At 50.7% G+C, this 24424-nt stretch overlaps 1 protein-coding gene across 4 annotated transcripts in view; it reads left to right on the top strand.

Annotated features, from left to right (window-relative positions):
* Nucleotides 1–22769: 22769 nt before the first annotated feature.
* Nucleotides 22770–24424, top strand: part of RRAGD (Ras related GTP binding D) — a 170736-nt gene continuing 169081 nt past the window's right edge. The window contains exon 1 of one of the 4 annotated variants that reach the window (XM_069235491.1): nucleotides 22770–23317. In XM_069235491.1, the coding sequence (XP_069091592.1) occupies nucleotides 23164–23317 (154 nt within the window). In that variant the 5' untranslated portion in view covers nucleotides 22770–23163. The remainder of the gene's footprint in view (nucleotides 23318–24424) is intronic. The other 3 variants (XR_011203825.1, XR_011203826.1, XM_069235492.1) reach the window with 3 other exon arrangements.

Here is a 24424-nt window from a genome sequence, read left to right as displayed (position 1 = left end):
CATTTTTACAGGCTTAAATCCCTCCCTTAAAATATTAGTAAGTCACCTTTAAGTAGAGCTTGATGCCCATAAAGCAGGGTGCATGGAATTTAAATATAGAACATGTAAAAGTTTAACGTTAAACATGTTCTTGCAGTGACAAGGTCCCATAAGCTATTTTCACTGTAGCAGTGCTAGCTGTTCCATAGGATTTCACTGGCACATAATGTTAAGATTAAAAATGCTACCTCTGTCTAGGAGACAGCTACAAAGTTCATTCTTGGACTTTTAAAAGTATATATTGCAAGCTCCGCTCATTAGTAAAGTCAGATTTGTAATAAATAATTTAGAAGAGGTACTTTCAGAAAGTTACCGGGCCAAAGCCTCTAGAAGCCCATTTGCATGAGCTTCCAACTGTCGCCCAGGAGCAGAATAGTCCCTTGATAAGGTGTGAACTATCTCCAAGAGCACAGACAAAGTGTTCTATTCCTTTGGCAGGAAGGCCATCTGGGCTGTGCCCAGGAACTTAACCTGGAAGAGGCCTTTCCTGTCACAGGCGAATCTAGCTGACACTTGGGCCTGCCCTCTCCTTTGTCCCTCTAGTCCACCAGGCACCAATCCCAGTAGGATGGGGAGCTGCCCCCAGAACAGGTTTTGAGGAGGAGGTGCTCATTTTCTTGACCACACCTTTGCACAAGGAAAGAAAGATGCTGCCATATTGGTTTTAAGTAGAGAAGTGCACTATGGATATGTTTGCAGTAGGTCACAGGAACTGCTGCAAAGTGGGTAGTGTTAACCATGGGAACCTTTATTGGGTAGGGAGGAGCAAGGAGTGACTACCACCAACAGGCTAGTGTCAGGAATAAATGTGGCACCCGACTGGCATACTCTTCCATGGCCCTGTGAAAGTCAGAAGAAGGATTGCATCTGCTATTGAGACTTGTGAGAAGACCTGAAAGGTTTGACCTGCTCCTACTAGTATCCAGGACAAAGATGTGGACTCGAAAGATCAGATGTCTGACCTCTTGTTAAGGTACAGGGACACAAGAAGATAGTAGAACCCCTTTTCCTGAAGGGCCTTAATGACCAGTTCAAACTGGAACCTGTTGGTGGCTTCTGCTGTACTGAGTATCTGTCACCACCCCCCCCCCCCCCCAAGAGCTGTTCCTGTGGTCCCAGAAGCCTTGGCTTTGTCAAAGTGTACTCCTCCTAACATCCTGAAAAATGTGGGACTTAGAAACCTTTTGATACAAATCCTTCAGGAGGACCAGGACAAACATTCCAGGTCTATCCAATGAAGGTTGGTTGTTGCTGGACCAAAGGTTTAGGTTGTTCCAACTTTGAGTTATTTCACAGAAGCAAATCTGTTTCAGCAGGATGGTGTGGGGAATGTATCTGACCACGTGGAACCCTTTTTAGCTACAGCCTGCAGCCTTGCCCTGCTGGAGAAATTCAAGCTCCAGAAAAGTGACTAAGTACGAATGCAGAAATCCTTACCAGCTGAAGGTGCCAAACGTATGTGACCTTGATTAGAAATGAATTTTGAATGTATCCCACTCAGAGCTCTCCCAACAGAAGTCAACAGCTTCACTGGGACTTCATCCAATGGCTATCTAGCCTCATCAACCCATTCAAGACTACAGCCATTTCAGAGGCTAAGTCATAAGGTAAATCTTCTGACCGGGATGAACCTTGTTCCTGTATCTGACCCGAGCTCCATCGTGGTAGGCCTTAAATCGGACTTACGTCCCAATCAAATGCACCCAGGTGGCCTGGAATACCACTCAATGCTTTTTGGGGCTATTTTCTTTTGATACTGTGTTACACAGTTTCAAACAATTCTGTTGACATTGGTACCCTTTTTGATTCTAAGCACCATTGTCTCAGATGGAAACAGTCAGTTGACTGTGAATGTTGAGCGGATTGCAGGGAAAAAAACAGTCTTTCAGGAGGCATTCTAGCCAGAGTTCTGAAGTCTGTGGAGCATGGATGCAGTTCTAGGAAAGGTTCACTCTAGGAAAGTGCCACTGTTTGCATGGTTACCCCCAACTTTTTGCCTAGTGTTGATGCCCACTTTGATTGAAAGTGTGCTGGGATCCTTCTAACCAGGCGTCAGCACCAGTGTTCTTTCCCAAAATCTGTACTTTTGCTTCCACAATTGGCACACCCCTGGCACACAGTTAAGACCTTTCTAAAGGGTACGCATGGTACTAAGGGCCCTGTAGCCAGGGAAGGTCCCCAAGAGCTGCAGCATGTATTATGCCACCCTAGGGGACCCCTCACCAAGCACATGTACACTGCCTTTGCAGCTTGTGTGTGTTGGTTGGGAGAAAAAGGCAGAGTCAATATGGCACCCACAAACCACTGCCTGTGGCATAGGTAAGACACCCCTCTAGCAGGCTTTGCAGCCCTAAGGCAGGGTGCACTATACCACAGGTGAGGGCATAGCTGCATGAGCAATATGCCCCTACAGTGTTTAAGTCTATTCTTAGACATTGTAAGTGCAGTGTAGCCATATTGAGTATATGGTCTGGGAGTTTGTCATTACTTACTCCACAGCTCCATAAGGGCTTCACTGAAAACTGGGAAGTTTGATATCAAACTTCTCAGGACAATAAACCCCCACTGATGCCGGTGTGATATTTATTGAAAAATGCACCCAGAAGGCACCTTAGAGATGCCCCCTGTATGTTGGCCAAACTGCTAGTGCAGGACTGACTGGTCTGTGTCAGCCTGCCACTGTCAGACAGGTTTCTGACCACATGGGGTGAGAGCCTTTGTGCTCTCTGTGGTCAGAAACAGAGCCAGTCCTGGGTGGAGGTGCTTCACACCTCCCCCCTACAGGAACTGTAATACCTGGCGCTGAGCTTAAAAGGCTCAAGCCTCAGGTTACAGTGCCCCAACTAGTGGAGTTGCCAGCCCCCCGGACAAAGCCCCTCTTTTGGCGGCAAGACTGGCGGGAAAATTAGGGGAAATAGGGAGGAGTGACCACCCCAGCCAAGACGACCCCTAAGGTGTCCAGAACTGAGGTGACCCCACTCCCTGCAGAATCCTCCATCTCGGTTTGGAGGACAGGGACCAATAGGACTAGGTTTGTGCCCCCTTCCCCAAAGGGAGTGGGCACAAGGAGGGTGTAGCCACCCTCAGGGGCAGTAGCAAACCCTGAAACACCCCTAAATCTAGGATTTAAGGGCCACCCTGAAACCAGCTCACCAGATTCCTGGCGACCTGACAAGAAAGGTCGCTAGGCTAAGCCTAAACCCCAGCAGAGAAGAAGGAAGATGACAACTGACTTGGCCCCAGCCGTTCCGGCCTGTCTTCTGCTTTAAAGAACCTGCACAAGAACAGCGACTTATCCAGCGGGACCAGTGACCTCTGCCAAGCTGCAGAGGACTGCCCTGCACCAAAAAGGACCAAAGACTCCAGTGGACAGCAGCCCTGTCCAAGAAGAAACAACAACCAAGAACTCCAGCCTCATTCTGAATGCGTGAGTCCTGACCACTCTGCAACAGACGCCCACCATCCATGTCCAGGTGGCCCAACCAACTAGTGAGGACTCCCAGGCAATTCTAAGCAAGTGCCCACACTGGGTTGACCTCTCCACCCCTCCACGACTACGCCTGCTGAGGGAATCCCTAGGACCCCCCATGACCGCAAAAGCTCCGGACGAAGATATTCGATGCCTAAAAGACATTTGCACCCGCATCCCCCAAGCCTTAGAGAACCCGACCTCCAGTGCAGCAACATTCAGCAGGCAGCCCTCCTCCCTGTCTAGCCTGTGGTTTGCCCGAGACGACCTCCTGGACCTCGTCTGCAGTCTCTGAGTGACCCCCGGGGTCCCCTCATAGAGAAGCTTGGAGACCCGATGTCTTGTTTGCATCCTGCACCAGACAGCCCCAGTGCCGCTGAGGGTGTATGTTTGGTGCCTACTTGTGGCCTCCCCAGGGCTCCTCAGAACCCCGCAGGTCTGCCTTTCGAAGTCACGGGTACTTACCTGCAGGCCGGCCTGATTCTAAGTGCCCCCAATCTCCATTGGAGCCCATGTTATTTTTGCCTCATCTTTGACCTCTCACCTGATCGGCCCATGTTGCTGGTGGTGGGACCTGTAGACTTCCTAACCCCTGGAGACCTGAACGGTAAGTGTTGTACTTACCTGCAAATCGATCTAACTTTTCTTCCCCACAGGAACTGTTTCTGAAAATTGCACTGTCAACTTTTAAAACAGATAATTGCCAATATTTCAAAAACGGAATAACTTACCTCTTTCAAATAAAGTGCTATTGATACATGTGTGAAATACGAAACTTTTGAAGTACTTACCTGCAACTTGAATCTTGTGGTTCTAAAAATAAATTAAGAAAATATATTTTTGCTATATAAAAACCATGGGTCTGGAGTTAAGTCATTGAGTGTGTGCTTCTTCTATTGTCTGTGTGTGTACAACAAATGCTTTGCGCTACCCTCTGATAAGCCTAACTGCTCGACTACACTACCACAAAAGAGGGCATTAGTATTATCTACTTCTCATGGATACAAACTACCCGTGGATTCCTCACCTTATGAATTCGTCCTTGCGCCAGCATCCAATAGAAAGTCTTCTTCCCAGCTCTCCACGTCGACGTCACAATTGCACGCCTCCACGCGACTCACCGTCACCGTGCCAATAAGAGGTCCTCGCTGGCGTGCTAACGTCACTTTCCTTTTTTCCGTGCCTTCGACGCTAACGGTTTTTTCCTGGCTTGTTGGATAGAGTGTAGCTTTAGTAGTGACAATGTCTCCCCTGAGAAAATTGGGTTTCAAGCCTTGTAATGAATGTGGCGGTCGGATGTCGGTCACTGATCTGCATGGGGACTGCCTTTGGTGTCTTAGCTCTGAGCACGATGTTGAGGGGTGTGGATCATGTCAGAGCATGAACCTTAAGGCACTAAAAGAAAGAGAGGCCAAGCTTTTCTTAGCGAAGGCTAAGAAGAAGGGCCATAAGAGGGCTTCATCTCACGCTTCTTCCAAGAGGCACAAGAAGCGCCGTCGTCATGACTCACGGCGCTGATCGACACGGAGCCGATCGAGGTCGAGGTCTCCATCTGCTAGACGTCAAAGTAATTGGGAGGTGAGCCCTACTGTGACTCCGCAGCCCCAGAGTCCAGAAGTATCTCCGATGCCGTCAGTCTATGAGGTGGCTCCTCATAGCCCTCAGTTTTCACTGACTGATGTGCAGCAGCAGGATCAAGACCAGAGATATCCTGCCTTCCCGGCTCCGGGGATGGATCCAGCGGCATTTTTAAATGCTATTTATGCTGTTTTCCAGTCTATGGCCCCTGCTAGTGCACCGGCGGGTCCCACCGGGGCCATTAGCATTTTCACTGGGCTCCCAGGCTCCATATAAGATGAGCCCGTTTATGCCGTTTTGCCCGGTTGGGGGTGCCGGGTCGACGCCGTTGATGTCTCCACGAGGTATGGCATCACCATCTAGGTCCATGGCGCCGTTGCCATCCCCTGGACTGCCGGCCCAATTACCTGCGTGCCAGCCGACTCCGAAGAAGGTGCCGTTGGAGTCCGTGTCGGCGCCGGGTCTGAGTGATTCTCGGATCATCCATCCTCTTCTGTGCCCGGTCGGGATTCGGAATCGGTGACTTCGGCGTCGGTGGATTCGATGTCGAAGCCGAGGCTAGAATCCCGCTTGAGATCTCGAAGGAAGGCCTTGCGTCTCCTTGAAGAGGAAGAATACCGGCAGTTGGAAGAGGGCGAGCTTGTAGAGCCTTCGGATGAATACCAAGGATTGGGGTCAGCCAGTGGGCTGGATACTTCCCCGGAATGGGACATTTCATCTCCAGGGGAGTTTACAGAGGAGGCAGCGACATTTTATTCAGTCATTAGAAAGGCAGCAGACTATTTAGACCTGCCTTTATTTGCAGCAGAGGTGAAGTCAAATCTGCTAACTGAGGTGCTGCATCCCTCTACGTCCTCGGCTGATCCTTTGCTGCCTTTCTACGAGGCATTGTTGGAGCCTATTATGGACTTGTGGAGGAAACCAGTTTCATCTCCGGCTGTAAATAGAGCTGTAGCAAGGAGGCATAGGGGAGCAGCTGGGGATCCTGGGTTCCTTTCACGTCATCCAACCCCGGAGAGTTTAGTGGTTCAAGCGTCTTGCTCCACAAAGTCTGCTCCTGGATCATTCCCTGTAGTCCCGTCTGATAGAGAGTCCAAACAAATGGAACAGTCTTCGAAAAAGATCTTTTCGTCTTGCAGCATGGCGCTCAAGGCTGCAAACGCTACCTGTGTGCTGGGCAGTTATGTCCATGCTCTTATGGACTCGGCCAAGGCTATGGTCGGGGATCTGCCACAGGAGGCACAGAGGCCTTTTGGAACACTCTTTTCAGACGCACAGGCTGCGGCGCAGCAGATTATACAATATGGCGTTGATACAACGGACTCAGTTGCCAGGGCAATGGGGACATCTGTTGCTACAAGGAGGAACGCTTGGCTGAGGTCCTCCGGATTCTCCTTGGATGTACAGACCACCTTACTAGACTTGCCCTTCGATGGTGAAAGGCTGTTTGGGGAGACTCTGCCCTTGAATGTTTTAAGGAGAGTCGGGCTACAGCAAAGTCCTTAGTCTTACAAGCTGCCCCTTATAGGCCTTTTCGCAGGCTCAGAGGGTTTCGTCGTGGGGCAGTTTTTCGGAGACCCCAGTACTTGGCCCAACAACCTGCCAATCCATCCTATTGATCCCTTAAAGGGTGAGGGAGGGCTAGAGTTAGAGGAGCAGCCCAGCAGCACCCTTCATCATCATCCTCTTCCTCTGGTGGACAACAGCAGGGGAAGCAGCCCTAGTTTTCCCCACTTTATCGAACATGCCTCTCCTGTAGAGGGAAGGCTTCATCTTTTTCTCCGCGAGTGGAAGTTGATAACAACAGACTCCGGGGTGTTGAACATTGTGGAAAAAGGATATGCTCTCCCCTTTCAGGAGTTCCCTCCTCCCTTCCCCCCCCATCCCGCGTTTTGTTCAGGAGACCATCTCCTGTTGTTGCAACAGGAGGTTCTTGCCATGTTATCAAAGGGTGCGGTAGAGTTGCTTCCAGAGCAGGAAAGGGGTCAGGGTTGTTATTCAATATATTTCCTGATCCCCAAGAAGGACGGTCGCCTGAGACCAATCCTAGACCTGAGGATTTTGATTTGGTTCCTCAAGCAGGAGAAATTCAAAATGCTGACTCTAGCGCAGGTACTTATGGGGTTGAACAAAGAGGATTGGATGGTGTCTGTCGACTTGCAGGATGCGTACTTTCATATACCTATACTCAAGTCGCACAGGAAGTATCTCCGGTTGGTGGTGGGGTCGCAACACTACCAGTTTGCGGTCCTTCCGTTTGGGCTTACTTCAGCACCTCTAGTCTTTACAAAAATGATGGCGGTGGTTGCAGCACATCTCAGGCGGAAGGGAATAACGGTATTCCCCTACCTGGACGATTGGTTGATCAAAGCCAAGTCTCCAGAGCTGGTGCTGCATCACCTGCAGGTGACAACCCAGTTGTTGTTCGATCTGGGGTTTTCGGTAAAGGTGCCGAAGTCTCACCTGGAGCCCTCTCAACGCCTCCTGTTCATAGGGGCAGTACTGGACACAACATTGTATCGGGCCTACCCCCGCCTCAGCGGATTCAGGCGCTGATTCCAATGTTTCGAAATGGAGCGGTTATTCCAGTCCTCAAGGTCTTACGCCTGCTTGGTCTGTTTGCTTCTTGCATTCTGTTGGTCACTCATGCACGATGGCATATGAGGGCTCTTCAGTGGTGCCTCCGCAGACAGTGGTTTCAGCACAAGGGAGATCTTGAGGATTCGATAAGGATCTCCAGGGACACTGCAGCGGATCTCCAATGGTGGACAGTGGATGGCAACCTTTCCCAAGGAAGGCTGTTCTCACTACCACCTCCAGTGGCCACAGTTGTTACAGATGCCTCCACTCTAGGGTGGGGTGCTCATCTGGGGAATATGGAGATTAAGGGTCTTTGGTCTCCTGTGGAACAGATGTTTCATATCAAATTGTTGGAACTGCGGGCGATACGTCTGGCTCTCAAGGCCTTCCTCCCTTCCCTTCGCGGTCAGTCGGGTCAAGTCCTCACGGACAACACTACCGCGATGTGGTACGTAAACAAGCAGGGAGGAGTAGGATCGTACCTTCTCTGCAGAGAAGCTCCGCGGCTCTGGTCCTGGGCTCAGGACCATCAGATTTGCTTGATAGCAAATCATTTGGCCGGGGTTCTGAACGTACGTGCAGACAGACTCAGTCGGCACTTCTCAGGCGATCACGAGTGGCGTCTCCATCCAGACCTGGTCCGGTACATCTTCGGGATGTGGGGATCTCACCAGGTAGATCTATTCACCACTCGAGAGAATGCGCACTGCCCGTCGTTCTGCAGCCTCCAGTATCTGATGCAAGGAGCGTTGGGGGATGCGTTTCAAATACCCTTGGACGGCCAGTTGCTTTACGCATTCCCCCCCATACCCTTGATTCCTCGGGTCCTGAGGAAGATTCGCCAAGACAGGGCCCAAGTCATCTTGCAGGCACCGGATTGGCAGAGAAGGGTGTGGTACACAGACCTTCTGCAACTCTCAAAGTGCCCTCTGCTCCGTCTCCCGCTCAAGGCAAACCTCCTCTCGCAGTCGCAGGGGCAGGTTCTACACCCCCACCTCCAGAGCCTGCACCTTCATGCCTGGAGATTGAACGGGGCAACCTGAGTTCCTTTTCTCTCCCACCGGATGTAGTGGATGTTATTCTATCGTCCAGGAGACACTCCACTAAATTCATTTATCCCGGTAGGTGGGCTAAATTTGTGATTTGGTGTGGAGAGAAACAGAAAGATTCCTGAATGCCCACCTTTGAGATGTTTTGTTATTTGCTCTTGATTTAGCAAAGAAAGGCTGTTCAGTGGCTACAGTTAAAGTTCATTTGGCTGCTCTATCTGATTTTCTTTGCCTCCCGAACCAGCCCTCTTTATTTAAATCTCCGATTGTAAATAGATTTATTAAGGGCTTGCTTAATAAGTTTCCTCCCACACCCTTTCATATGCCTCAGTGGGATTTAAATCTTGTTTTAACATTTGCGATGGGTTCACCGTTCGAGCCCATGCATTCATGTCCTTAAAGGTATTTGGTCCTTAAGACTGTTTTCCTAATCGCTATAACCTCTGCTAGGAGGGTTGAGGAGCTTCAAGCCCTTTCCTTAAAACCCCCCTTTACCTTGTTTTTCCCTGATAAAGTGGTACTGAAAACCAGGGTGGCTTTCCTGCCAAAAGTTGTCACTCCTTTTCATATGGGGCAAACTATTACCCTTCCCTCTTTCTACCCTCCTCCCCACCCCTCTAAAGAGGAAGAGAGACTCAATCGATTGGACCCTATAAGGGCTCTCAGTTTTTATATTGAGAGGACGAAAGACTTTCGCCTGGAGGATCAGCTGTTCGTGGGGTATGTTGGTCAGCAGAAGGGCAGAGCAGTCCATAAAAGAACAATCTCCAGGTGGGTCATTCTTTGTATAAAAGTTTGCTACTCACTGGCAAAGAAAGTTCCTCCTGAGGGTCTCAGGGCCCACTCCACCAGGGCTAAGTCGGCCACTTCGGCCCTGGCAAGGGGGGGTCCCGGTGGTGGACATTTGTAAGGCGGCAACTTGGGCGTCCCTCCATACCTTTGCAAAGCATTACTGCTTGGATTCTGAGGTTCGGAGGGACGGCCATTTTGCACGATCTGTCTTACAGGATTTCTTGGTGTAATCAGACGGGCACCCACCTCCGAGTGCGGTACTGCTTTCGGACTCTATTCATAAGGTGAGGAATCCACAGGTAGTTTATATCCATCAGAAGAACAATTTACTTTCGGTAATGCTTTTTCTGGTGGATACAATAGCTACCTGTGGATTCCTCACAGTCCCACCCGCCTCCCCGTTGCCTGTCTGATTGCACTAGGATATGTGGATGTGGATGTATAGATATATGTGTATATTGATATTTTTTCCTGTATATATAAATGATGGTTTTTGATTATGTTGCATCCTGAAGGTTTTATGTACATATGTATTTATTGGAGTTATTGTGGAAGTCGGTTCTCACCTGTTCGCCTCAAAGTAAAAAATGGGTGAAACTGACATCAGCACGCTGGCGAGGACCTCTTATTGGCACGGTGACGTCAGAAAGAGTCGTGTGGAGCTGTGCAATTGTGATGTCTTCGTCGACGTGGAGAGCTGGGAAGAAGCCTTTCCGTCGGATGCTGGCGCAAGGACGAATTCATAAGGTGAGGAATCCACATGTAGCTATTGTATCCACCAGAAACAGCATTACTGAAGGTAAGTAACTTGTTCTTTAGCCTCTGTTAAGCATCTGGGGAACCCCTGGACTCTGTGTACACTATATCTCATTTTGATATAGTATATATGGAGCCAGCTTTGCACATTCACCTTAAATTTTTTGATGGCCCTGGGCTGAGACATATTTTGGGACCTTATATTCATTTAAACATTTAGACTTAATGCTCCAAATATACTGGTGGTCATGGAGCATTGCAAAACCAGGTTTGCACAGCATCAGTGATGAAACTCAGCAAATTGCTAGAGCTGTTATAGATCAGCTGAATTAGCAAAGCGCAGAGAGGCAATACATAGGTTTCAAAGAAATCCTGCCTGGTTAATAGTCATGAGGCAAGATTTCACCCTGTGAATCCAAGCAAATGGGAGCAAATGCAGAAATGAAAGCTTGCAAGACACTGTAGACCTCCATCCTTGCATTTTCAAAGCGTTATTATCACAAACCCTAACATAAAGGGCTGGGGAGGCACAACCAATAAAATTTAAAGTGATGGGGCATCAATCCCTTCCTCACATTATTCTGAAAAAGAAAGCGAGCTTGACTTTGACTGAAATGTTTTGGGGTAGTGAGGTTCCCATAAAAAAAAATAAAAAAAAAAAAAAACAGAGGCAAATTGTGCACCCTAAGCCACTATTTTCAGGGGCTTTTCTTGGAGCAGTGATACAGCCAACTTCAGGTTCGGGTTCAGGTGAGGTGGGTCTGGCTGTACGCTACAGACTATAGAGGAGAAAGGGTGCCACAAGTGAGGCTGTGAGACAACGTCAGGTGGCTCTAGCAGTGCACCGCAGACAACCAGTCGTAATTTTCAATAGTGATGCAGCTGCAGTGCCACCAGGGTTGGAGTTGCCACCTCACCAATATTTTATTGGCAATTCTGGTATTTTTATGCTAAGATGGGTAAAAAAAAGTTAAGAAAATTCTTAGAACTATGTCTATATTGTAACCCTTAAATACATACACTGAAAACACCAAATACAAGGAAACAAATATCAAAAGAATTGTGACGCTGTCTAGATTCTTCCTAAATGGCTTTTAAAGCAAAAAGAGGCAAAAGAGCTCTGAAAATGTTCACATAAACTGTTGTTTAGCACCATTTCCCGGCCCTGGCTAGGGTCTCTGTCCTATACGGCAAACAGGAAGTGCCCAAAGGTTGGTCTCACAGATGTGTGTATGGGCTTGTTTGGGGGGCTGTTTTATGGTCTGCAGCAAGAAAAAAATGCATGCAGTCTCTCATACCTTGCAAAACACTTCTAAAGCTTGACTTTACAAGTGTAAAACTTTCCTGGTTTGCAAATGTGGGCCACTTGTTTACCAATCTAATTGACTAATGAGGAGCACTTTTGCCCATCATTGTTTCAGAGACTGATAGTGAGGACCACTGGAATTATGTGATTGTGCAGCTGCAGCAATTTTTGCATAATTATAGATTTGGCATATTTGCCATGTAATCCATAATCTGATGCCCAATGTGCATATTTTAACAAAAAAATTGTTTGTAGCTCAAATGGTTCAAAAGTTACCGAAAATGCAGTAACATGTGTTGGTGCGCAGTGGAAGGCCCTTTGCAAAACTGGACTGGTCAGCTTTCTGTTACCTTTTGCTATATTTGGGTGTTGAACTGTGTAGGAAAGTGCCCATTTTTGACATGGTCAGCTCCCCAATTTTGCCTGGCAATTGGTGCAATTTTGACTGAAAGTGCACTGGGTCCCTGCTAACCAGGTCCCCAGTGCCAGATAGCTTTCCCTAAGACTGTGCAATTGTTCCCCAATTGGCCATACCTTTAGCACCCATGTAATCCCTAGTAAATGGTACCTGTTAGAAATGGGGTTTCTGGTTGGTTAGAGTATGCACCTAAACCAGGCAAAATCCACCACTCTAGTCAGGGCAAGGAGGTTACACACCAAAGATAATCCGTGCTCACTCCCTGGTAGCTTGGCACAGAGGAGCCAGGCTTATCCCAGGAGGTCATGTGTAAAGCGTTTGCACAACACATCCACACCAATCACAAAATAAATACACGGCGAAAGAGACACCACACAGGCATGCATAAAAATATTTTTTTTATTGCAAATCTATAAATATGTCATAGACCAGAAAATTTCATACATAATAGTCATTGTGTACATTATGTCATTACTGAAATGCTACTTGTTGTCCTAACTTGGTGAACATCACAACCAATGCAGCAGTAATACTATAAATCACTGTGATATACATTAGAACACCAGTATTTCCTTAGGCCAGGGCATGCATCGGATCGTGGAATGCAGCGGTAAAGTATGTGGGCGATAATTGTTGTGCCCTACAAATCATTGCTGACAATAGTACTTGTTGCCCTTGGTAAAGAAGTTGAGAGTGACATAAATGCCAACCCTAGGGAATACTGTTGGCCTGAGAAAGAACAGATGTTGCAGACATTGTGGGGATGTACCACAGGTATCAACCGCATAAATTACCACATCATCGGCCACAGTACACCCCTACACGTCTATCGCACACAATACAGTAAGGGTCTCTTCGTGGTGGGGGAGTCCTCACACTAGCGTGCCCATGCAGTCTTCCGACTGGGGAGAGTTACAGAGGATCGGCTTCCCCCAAGTCATACCTAATTATGGCCCTTCGGGACAGGAAACCCAAGGGAAAGAACTATGGTGCACAACTTATGCAGGCACAGTCCCTCAACAAAGTCCTGTGCCCCAGCGAGCTACTTTTGATCCTCATTGGGGATTGAATCCTCAGTCACTGGGTTCTTGGGGTGCGGTGGTCGCTTCCATGCAAGCAGCAGGCTGAGCCCAGCGAGACAGGTCCAATCAGAGGTGCTTTTCTCCCAGCGGCTTGGACAGCCAGGAAGCTGCACTCATGAACAGGAGTGAGTGGAAAATTGGCGTGCTCACCTGACCTGTTGGAGTGACCTTGACCCTTGACCAATACTCCGCTTAAGTCCAGGAGATTGGTCCCGTAAGTCACTGTACTATACCTGTTTGCCGTATTTGGTTTTCTTCCATAAGATAACATTGCAGCTTTCAAGAATTGCACTGTCAACTTTTTTAAACAGTAAAGAGTTTTCTTGCATACTGTACTTACCCGATTGTACTGATTCTGGTGCCAAAACATATATAAAGATACTTGTTAATTTTGTAAATTGGTGTGGATCTCCTTATGGATTACGTGTCTCATTTATTGACTGTGTGTATTTGTGGATGTCTAACACTCCTCTCTGATAAGCCTAAGGCTACTCGACCACACTAGTCCCTAAAATATTGCTAGAGTGAGCCCTGTCCACTTGTAAGGAAAACCCTGGACTCTTTGCACTTTATACCTCATTTTGGTATACCATATAAAGAGCCAGCTTCCTACACATTGGTACTAATGAGGTATAACCAATGCCCAGACAGTGTTACCAAGTATATAAATTACAAAATAATGAAGCAATGCTGTTATAAAAGGTGTCGCATTATGCAGCATAATTTCCTTTAAATGTTGCATCATTTATTCAACCCTGCCACATAATTTGGACCTCTCCTGATGCATAATACCAGTAGCCCTGCTTTTTTGGCAGTGCACAGTATGCTAGGGAGCAGGAACGTCTTAAGAATTTTAGGGGCCCTGGGCCAAACATATTTTGGGGGCTCTTGTTCAGAACAGCTTTGAATTTATGATCCAATTTCAGCTCTTTCATGCTGTCTTTGGGCATATTACTGACAGTGAACAGGTACAATCTTTCAAATTCTAAATGTGCTTACATCTAATGTTTAGGGATAGTTGTGTGTTTTCAATATTGCAACACAGCAGCAGCTCACTAACCACTGCAAATAATCTTGGTGACGATCTCCAAATTCTCATGTGTGAGGTCCTTTTTTGATCTAAAAGAAACTGTTTTAATGGATTTTGCATGATACATAAATGCATTTCTCTGCAAAATGTCTGTAATGGATTCTCACATATCACCCACATTACAGAAAAACAGTACTTAAATAATCTGTTTAAGAGTTATTCAAGATCATCATAGCAAGACTCTCTGCAGAACAGATCCGGCTCTATCAAGGGGTCCTCGGAAAGGCTGTGGGCCAGAACTGTATCGCCCTTTAAAACGTCTCTGCTTGAGAAAAGCATGGATGTCATTTAAGGGTCGCAGCTGCAACCCTTAGGTTGCCCCTTGCAACCTCTGACACTGCCTCTGCGACCACCGGGACTTCACTGGGTAGTGAATAGCATCAGGTTGATTGTGAAGTACACTGCAGGCTGTGGGGGAGCCTGGGTGCTCTGCCACTGAGTGATGTAGTGTGTAGGATGTAGAGGAGACCGGTTGCTCTGCCAGTGGAAGTCAAGTGATGCAGTGCATAGGCTGTGAGTAGAGTCCGGGTGCACTGCCAGTGGAGTGATGCAGTGTGTGTGGGGAAGCCCGGTGTGCTGCCAGTGGACTGATGCATTGTGTGTGGGGGAGCACTGGTGCACTGTCAGTCGAGTAATGAAACTTGAGTGGGGCCTCCTGGAAAAGACATGGAGCCTCCCCCCACCCGGGATTTACTTAGGAGCTCTGAGGCCCAGGTACTGTGCTGATATGGGCCTCTGGAGCTCGACCCCCGTACTTCAGGGGCTGCGGGGGCCTTTCTTATGCCACTGCTGTCAGTGGAGTGATGCAATGTGTGTGGGCGAGCCCGGGTGTGCTTCCAGTTGAGTGAAATGATGCAGAGAGTAGGATGTGGGTGAGCCTGGCTGCTCTTCCAGTGGAGTGACTGATGTGGTGGGTGTAGAAGGCTGGCTCTCTATGTACTGTGCAAAGCTAGGCACACTGTGCAGGGAGTCCAGGCAACCACACATTGGTTTATAGGGGTAAAAACTAGACCACCTAATGCTCTAATTTTTATGGTAGCTTGGTCGAGCAGTTAGTCCAATCTTGGAGAAGTACAGCATTTGTTGTACTCACAGCAGCAATCTTGCAACTCACACACTCAAAGGAATAACCCAAGACCAATGTATAAAAATATTTCAGATTTTTGTAAAAATGGTAAGACCAAGATCATCAGAATTGGTTAAGTACTTTTCGAGAAATTAATTTTTGAAGTTTAATAAAAATAATCTTTTTGTGTGTAATTACGCACCACAGGAATTAATGGAGGATAACCTTTAAAAATACAAATAAAATCATACAGTACGTTTACGAAGTTCTTTTGCAGGTTGGGCGAGGTCGTAGAAGGGCACACTGTGCCAGCTGGAGAACTTTAGACGGGTCCCAGTTCCGGCTGGATCAGTGGGAAAATGTCTCTGGGGTTGGTGCAGAGCTACTGCGAGGGACCACCTGGAAAAGCACTGCACATGTAAGTTTAAAGGTGAATCCTGGGGGTCCCCTTGGAGTTTTGAGGTCGCAAGGGGTGGGGGACCCTTACAGCATAGCAGGTTCTTTGATGCAGGGCACAGGACGGCCAGGTGCAGAGTGAATGGATGATCCAGGAGCTGTGCGCAAAGATGCCCTTAGAAACAGGAGGTAAGTTGGTTCAAGGGTTGTTTGCAGGACAACAGGGGCACTCTGGTGAGAAGTTCAGGTTATTTCTGTAGTCCCTCGACTGGGGCTTCCCTATGGTCCTTTTTCAGACCCACGTGGACTGTTTCTCAGGATGTTCGAAGCTAGGTGACCTATACCCAGGGTATTGGTGTGGTTCAGCTGCTAGAGGGCACAGTGCTACCACACTTGCCACACTGACAGAGTATGCCCTCATGGTCATCGGTGTAAAGTTTGGTACAGTTGCAGCATCTGGTTTCAGAGTTAGCATCCGGTCAGTGAAGTGGACCTCACTGGCTTGTTGGTTCCTTGTGGTTTTAAAGTGATACCGCTACTCTGGAGGGAGTTCTCTGGCAATGTGTGAAGCCTGGAGGGCTTCTGGGATTTTTTACAGTTGTTCAGTTGTACAGCAGCTCCTCAGCTGCGATTCTCGGGCCCTGGGTGCAGCAGACAAGGTTTGGTGCCTTTCCTTTGATGCAGCAGGTCCACAGTTCTCATGCCTTGGATCTTCTTGGTGCTGGTCTTCTTCTGTCCGTCGAATCTAAATTCTTGGTCTAGGGATGCCCACTAAATACTGTATTTAGTGAGTGTTTTAGGGGGAATCTGGTAGTGACGAATGGGTCATCTACTTTAGGGTGGCTACACCCAGTAAGTGACCACTTCAGGTGGGCAGAGGTCACATCCCCACACCCGACTGGCTATTTTCCTTCCATCCAAGATGAAGGAAAATGAACTGGAGAGTCCACCTTGCATGCAACACCTTAGGGCTGGTGCATGCTAGGTAGGGCCACTCCTCCTGTCCGTTTTTTTAATATCCCCCCTGTTGCTCCAGCCAAAAGTAGGGGTTTGCAACACGGCAGCCATCTGCTGCTGGCAGAAGGTCTGGAGATCGAGTTTCAAAGGTAGTAAGCCCTTTGAAGCTCGCCAACAGGGCAGTTCACATTCCTGAGGGAGGGGGTGTTAGCACCTCCACCCACGAATGGCTTTGTTCTCTATCCCAGAGGGCAAAAGCCCTCACCCCAGGGGTACAGATTTGTGTCTGGAAGTGGCAGACTGGTCAGGACCAGTCAGCAACTATGCCAGGGTAGTTAGATTTTGCAAGGGGCACTTCTAAGGTTACCCCTGGGTACATTTTATGATAAATCTAACACTGCTACCAGTTTGGACTTATCATTCTGAGTTGTTTGATATCAAACAACCCAGAGTTCGGAGTGGCCATTATGTAGCTGTGAAACTTGACCCAAGGGTAGGTCGCTCCCCCTGCCGCTGCAGCTCCTCCAAGTTCCCGAGTTCCTGTGTTCCTGAGACCCACCTAACTGTAAGTACCCCCCTCCTCCCAGCCCCTCGCCCTGCCCCGCGCCACTCACCTGCTCTCCTGCTCCTGCTTCTTTTCCTCCTCTCTGTCTCTTCCTCCTCGCTCCCCCTCTGCAATCTTCTTCTGTGTTCTTCTGTTCTTCTGTTCTTCCCTTCTGTTCTTCTGTGTTCTTCCGGTCTTCTGTGTTCTTCTTCTCTGTTCTTCTCGGTGCTTCTGTGTTCTTCTTCTCGGTTCTTCTCTGTTCTTCTCTGTTCTTCTCTGTTCTTCTGTTCTTCTGTTCTCCTGTCTTCTGTTCTCCTGTCTTCGGCTCTTCTACCTCCTCCGTCTTCTTCCCCCGAGCCTGCCCTCCTGCTCCTTCCTCATCCCCCTCCCTCACTCGCCTCCCCCTCTCTCACCCCTAGCTAACCCGTTCGCTATCTACCTCCCTCACTCCTCCTATCTTCCTATCTCTCTAGCTCCCTATCTCACTATCTAACTCCCCCACTCTCCACCTCCTCCTACCTACCTATCTGTCTATCTATCTATTTCCCTATCTATCGACTTCTCTATCTATTTTCTCTATTTCTCTATCTCTCCCCCCCTCCCGCCACCCCCTCTACTACCTATCTCCCTATCCTCTCACTCTACCTCTCTCCCTCACCCACCTCTACAACCCCCCCTCCCCTATCTTCACAACCCTACTCCTATCTCTCTCCCTAATCTCCAAACCTCCTAACACTCACCCTCCTCCACCCTAAACCCCCTCCCCCAGCTCCTCTCACTCTACCTGTCCCCCCCCCTCCCTCGCGCTTTCCCGCCGCGACCTCCTGCACGCCCCCGCCCCCCAGCTCCCATTCGCCCCCAGCTGACCCCTCCCCCCCCCCTCCTACCTCTTATGGCGGCCGCTGCGCGACAGTGGTAGCGACCCTTGACCCAAGGGTAGGTCGCTCCCCCTGCCGCTGCAGCTCCTCCAAGTTCCCGAGTTCCTGTGTTCCTGAGACCCACCTAACTGTAAGTACCCCCCTCCTCCCAGCCCCTCGCCCTTCCCCGCGCCACTCACCTTCTCTCCTGCTCCTGCTTCTTTTCCTCCTCTCTGTCTCTTCCTCCTCGCTCCCCCTCTGCAATCTTCTTCTGTGTTCTTCTGTTCTTCCCTTCTGTTCTTCTGTGTTCTTCCGGTCTTCTGTGTTCTTCTTCTCTGTTCTTCTGTGTTCTTCTTCTCGGTTCTTCTCTGTTCTTCTCTGTTCTTCTTCTGTTCTTCTTCTGTTCTTCTGTTCTTCTGTTCTTCTGTTCTCCTGTCTTCTGTTCTCCTGTCTTCGGCTCTTCTACCTCCTCCGTCTTCTTCCCCCGAGCCTGCCCTCCTGCTCCTTCCTCATCCCCCTCCCTCACTCGCCTCCCCCTCTCTCACCCCTAGCTAACCCGTTCGCTATCTACCTCCCTCACTCCTCCTATCTTCCTATCTCTCTAGCTCCCTATCTCACTATCTAACTCCCCCACTCTCCACCTCCTCCTACCTACCTATCTGTCTATCTATCTATTTCCCTATCTATCAACTTCTCTATCTATTTTCTCTATCTATTTCTCTATCTCTCCCCCCCTCCCGCCACCCCCTCTACTACCTATCTCCCTATCCTCTCACTCTACCTCTCTCCCTCACCCACCTCTACAACCCCCCCTCCCCTATCTTCACAACCCTACTCCTATCTCTCTCCCTAATCTCCAAACCTCCTAACACTCACCCTCCTCCACCCTAAACCCCCTCCCCCAGCTCCTCTCACTCTACCTGTCCCCCCCCCTCCCTCGCGCTTTCCCGCCGCGACCTCCTGCACGCCCCCGCCCCCCAGCTCCCATTCGCCCCCAGCTGACCCCTCCCCCCCCTCCTACCTCTTATGGCACCCGTCCGCGCCTGGCCCGCGCCCAGCGCCACGACCCCTGGTCCCCAGCTCCCCCAAGCCCCGCTGATCCGCTACGACCCCACCACCCTCCACGCCCTCAACCCAGGGCGCTCCAAAACCTGCTTCCTAGCTCACCCCAAACGCACCCATGGACCCTTCGCCTGCAACTCCTGCAAACGCATCTTCCACCACGCAACTACCACGACCACAAGCCCACGCGCCATCAACCACCTCAAGTGCATCCTGATCAACGCTCGTTCCGTCCACAAGCACGCCGTTGAACTTTGGGACCTCCTGGACTCCACAGCCCCGGACGTCGCCTTCATCACGGAGACATGGATGAACGCCTCCTCTGCTCCAGACATCGCTACCCGCCATCCCCGAAGGCTACAAGATCTCCAGAAAAGACCGCACCAACCAAGTAGGAGGAGGTGTCGCCATCATCTTCAAAGACTCCATCAGCGTCACCACCTCCACCGAAGACCCCCCCCTCGCCGCTGAACACCTGCATTTTCAGATTCGCACCGACCCAAGGACCACCCTCAGAGGATCCCTCGTCTACCGTCCTCCCGGACCTCGCGCCTCTTTCAGCGACGCCATCGCCGACTTCATCTCCCCGCACGCCCTCGCCTCACCGGACTACATCCTCCTAGGCGACCTCAACTTCCATCTGGAACAAAACAACGACCCCAACACCACCACCCTGCTCGACAACCTCGCCAACCTCGGCCTCAAACAACTGGTGAACACCGCCACCCACATCGCCGGACACACGCTCGACCCTATCTTCTCCGCCAGCAAACACGTCTTCTTCAGCCACACCTCTGCCCTACACTGGACCGACCACAGCTGCGTCCACTTCACATTCCGACGCGAGACCTCCCACCTCCGCACTCAACCCATCCCTCGTCGACAGTGGAACAAGATCCCTGAAGAGCAACTCTTCTCCGCTCTCGCCGCCAACCAACCCACCCTCACCACCGACCCCAACGACGCAGCTCTCAACCTCACAAACTGGATCTCCAACTGCGCTGACAACCTTGCTCCCCTCAAACGCACGCATCGACAGACCAACACCAAAAAACCTCTCTGGTTCTCTGACACCCTCAAAGAATCAAAGAAAACTTGTCGTGCCCTTGAGAAGGCCTGGCGCAAGGACCACACCGCGGACAACATGACCGCCCTCAAGAACGCTACACGCGAACACCACCACCTGATCCGCACTGCCAAAAGGAACTTTTTCACCGACAGACTAGAAAAAAACAGCCACAACAGCAGAGAACTCTTCAGCATCGTCAAAGAGTTCTCCAACCCCAGCGCCAGCGCCAACGCCGTCACGCCCTCACAGGATTTGTGCGAATCCCTCGCCACTTTTTTCCATCGCAAGATCAGCGACCTCCACGACAGCTTCGGACACCAGACCCAACCATACACCACTGAACCCGCTTCCCCGGACATCACCCTCAACAACTGGACCCACATCAACACGGAAGAAACCAAATCCATCATGAACTCTATCCACTCCGGCGCCCCTTCGGACCCCTGCCCGCACTTCATCTTTAACAAAGCCGACGACATCATCGCCCCGCACCTCCAGACCGTCATCAACTCTTCTTTTTCTTCTGCTACCTTCCCCGAATGCTGGAAGCACGCTGAAGTCAACGCCCTACTAAAGAAACCTACGGCTGACCCAAGCGACCTGAAAAACTTCCGCCCCATCTCTCTTCTACCTTTCCCAGCCAAGGTAATAGAAAAGACCGTCAACAAACAGCTGACCACCTTCCTGGAAGACAACAACCTGCTCGACCCTTCACAAACCGGATTCCGAACCAACCACAGCACGGAAACCGCCCTCATCTCAGTCACAGACGACATCAGAACCCTGATGGACAACGGTGAAACAGTCGCCCTCATTCTCCTCGACCTCTCGGCTGCCTTTGACACCGTCTGTCACCGCACCCTAATCACCCGCCTACGCTCCACCGGGATCCAAGGCCAGGCCCTGGACTGGATCGCCTCCTTCCTCGCTAACCGCTCCCAAAGAGTTTACCTCCCTCCGTTTCGCTCAGAACCCACCAAGATCATCTGCGGCGTACCTCAAGGCTCATCGCTCAGCCCGACACTCTTCAATGTCTACATGAGCCCCCTCGCCGACATCGTACGCAAGCACGACATCATCATCACCTCCTACGCCGACGACACCCAACTTGTACTCTCCCTCACCAAGGACCCCGCCAGCGCCAAGACCAACCTACAAGAGGGTATGAAGGACGTCGCAGATTGGATGAGGCTCAGCCGCCTAAAGCTGAACTCTGAAAAAACGGAAGTCCTCATCCTCTGCAACACCCCGTCCGCCTGGGACGACTCCTGGTGGCCCACGGCCCTCGGCACCACACCGACCCCCGCAGACCACGCCCACAACCTCGGCTTCATCTTGGACCCTCTTCTCACCATGACCAAGCAAGTCAACGCCGTGTCCTCCGCCTGCTTCCTCACTCTCCGCATGCTCCGCAAGATCTTCCGCTGGATCCCCGCCGACACCAGAAAAACCGTGACCCACGCCCTTGTCACGAGTCGCCTGGACTACGGCAACACCCTCTACGCCGGGACCACCGCCAAACTCCAAAACCGCCTGCAACGCATCCAAAACGCCTCGGCCCGCCTCATCCTCGACGTACCCCGCAACAGCCACATCTCCGCACACCTGAGACACCTGCATTGGCTCCCAGTCAGCAAAAGGATCACCTTCCGTCTTCTCACCCACGCACACAAAGCCCTCCACAACAAGGGACCGGAATACCTCAACAGACGCCTCAGCTTCTACGTCCCCACCCGCCCCCTCCGCTCCGCTGGCCTCGCACTTGCTGCCGTCCCTCGCACCCGCCGCTCCACGGCGGGTGGGAGATCTTTCTCCTTCCTGGCGGCCAAGACCTGGAACTCCCTCCCCACCAGCCTCAGGACCACCCAGGACCACTCCGCTTTCCGGAGACTCCTAAAGACTTGGCTGTTCGATCAGCGATAACCCCCCCTTTCCCCCCTAGCGCCTTGAGACCCGCACGGGTGAGTAGCGCGCTTTATAAATGTTAATGATTTGATTTGATTTGATTTGAAACTCATATTGACCCGTGTCCAGTACATGTATTAAAATGGCTGCTCTGTTCACTCACTATGTCCCAGGTTTGGCAGGGACACAGTGGGGGCATATTGCTCATGCAGTATGGTGCACCCTGCCTTAGGGCTGGAAGGCATGCCAGAGGGGTGTCTTACCTATAGTGTATGCAGTGTATCGTGGACTGGGCACACAACCATTGTGCCATGTTGTTTGTGTTTTTGGTTTGCACCAGAGCACTCAGTCTACAATGGTAGGTTCGGGTTCAACAGGATGCATGGCCCCAGAGGGTGGCACAAGCCTGGGTACCAAGGTACCATTTACTCAGCACGTATAGTGGCAGCTGAAAGTATTGCCAATTGTGCCAAGGCTCACAACCGTTTTAGAGAACGAGCTCTGGCCCAGGGCCTGGTTAGCAGGGGCCCTGGGCACTAACAACTTCTAGGCTACATCACCTACCAGGCAAAAAGTGGGGGATAACCATGACAAAAAGAGGCCTTTTCTCACAGTGGGTAGGATGTTGGGGGGGAGCCCGGGTACTTTGCCAGTGGGAGTGATGCAGTGTATGTGGTCATACCCGGGTGTTCTGCCAGTGGGAGTCAAGTGATGCAGTGTGTAGGCTGTGCGGGAGCCCGAGTGCACTGCCAGTGAATTGATGTAGTGCGTGTGGGGGAGCTCGAGTGCTCTGCCAGTGGAGTGAGTGATACAGTGCATAGAATGGGAGGGCCGCCCGGGGTGAGTGGTCCAGTGTGTAGGATGTGGGTGGCCCGGTGCTCTGACAGTGGGAGTGATTCGGTGTGTAGGATGTGGGGGGCCCGGGTACTCTACCAGCGGGAGTGATGCAGTCCGTCAGTCACCGTGCCGCTGCTGTCACTCCGTGCAGTGAGTGAGCCGGGCCACCGCGCTATCAGCTGACCGTGGTCACGCAGCCGCTGAGACGGACTCTCCGCCCCCTGTGCTGCCGCTGCCAAGTGCGAGCGGAGGAGCGGCTCCTCGGGGGAAGCGGCTGGCCGGAGGAGAAGGGAGAGCCCGGCCTGGGCACGATGAGCCAGGCGCCCAAGCTGCAGCAGGAGGAGCAGGCGGCAGAGGACGGCGAGCCGGAGGACGACGAGGAGGATGATCTGGTCGGAGTCGCGGACTACGGGGACGGGGACTCCCTCACCGACGGAGACCCTGAGAGCGGCCCGGAGGAGGGAGGTAAGGCGTTCACCGAGCCGCAGGCAACAGTTTTTTCCCCCCTTCATTGTAGCGGAGGTGGAGGAGGGGAACTTTTTAAATGTTGCCAAAAAACATTACAAGTGTTACCCCGGAATTAGACGTACCCCGCCTGCCCCTTTTCACCTGTCGTCGGTGGAGGAGAGCGCCACACACAGAAGAGTAGTCTCCACTCACGACTGGCCCCAGCGTCCCATTGACGTTTATAGCTCATCACAACTGGGAACCGGTTTTACAGCGCTATCGTGTGTGGTCCGAACATGGGGGTGCCTTAAGTGGGGGCACTGGAGCCGGCCCCGATAATGTTTTGTTAACTGACAATGTTTTGGTCCCCTGCTTTATTATAGAAACTTGCAGGTGTTTCACGTTTGCCACCTGTCCTGGATTTGCCCTGGACCGCCCAACGATTTCAGCGCCCAGTTGCGGCACTTGTCCAAACACACGCAGAGTCGTAATTGTGAAGTTGCAGGTCCCACACGCTCGTGTGTACAGTGTCCTGTCACTAGGAGAGCACCTGCGGCTTTAGCACATAGGTGACCTACTTTTCTAGATACAATTGGAGATTATCCGACAGGTGGTGGGGAGACTCGTGACAGTCACTCAGGTAAAGCCTCAGGTTATTGCACATGGAGGCCCTCTCACTGTGCACTGACTCGAGTGTGTGGAAATATGTTACATGACCAGGCCCCAGCAGGATCTTATGAGTGACATGGAGGGTGGGAGGGGGCTGCCTTTCACTTGTCGTGGCCCTATGATATAATCCCACTTTCCTTTTTCTACGTTTACCTATGTGGCAGTCGTTGCGTCAGAAATAGGGGTGTAGGCCAGCTCAGCAGATTACGAATGCCTAAATATAAACGGTTTCGAACGGCTCCCTTGCTTCACGCAGTAGTTCGATTTCCGCTGCAAGGCACTTTTCAAGAGGAGTGGCACTTCAAATAGGACCTTGCTGAGTCTCAGGCGTGTGCCTGCTCCTTTAATTTGGCGTCATTTGGACTTTAAGACCAGACCTGCGCTGAAGTGTTTTATTGCATTCTGGAAACATTTAATACCATGTCCAAAACATGCTACCTTTGGAAGACATTTAGG

The sequence above is a fragment of the Pleurodeles waltl genome, chromosome 5 (genome assembly GCF_031143425.1).
Source record: "Pleurodeles waltl isolate 20211129_DDA chromosome 5, aPleWal1.hap1.20221129, whole genome shotgun sequence".
Lineage (NCBI taxonomy): Eukaryota > Metazoa > Chordata > Amphibia > Caudata > Salamandridae > Pleurodeles > Pleurodeles waltl.
Note: the sequence above shows the minus strand (reverse complement) of the source record. Positions and strands in the feature narration are given on the sequence as shown.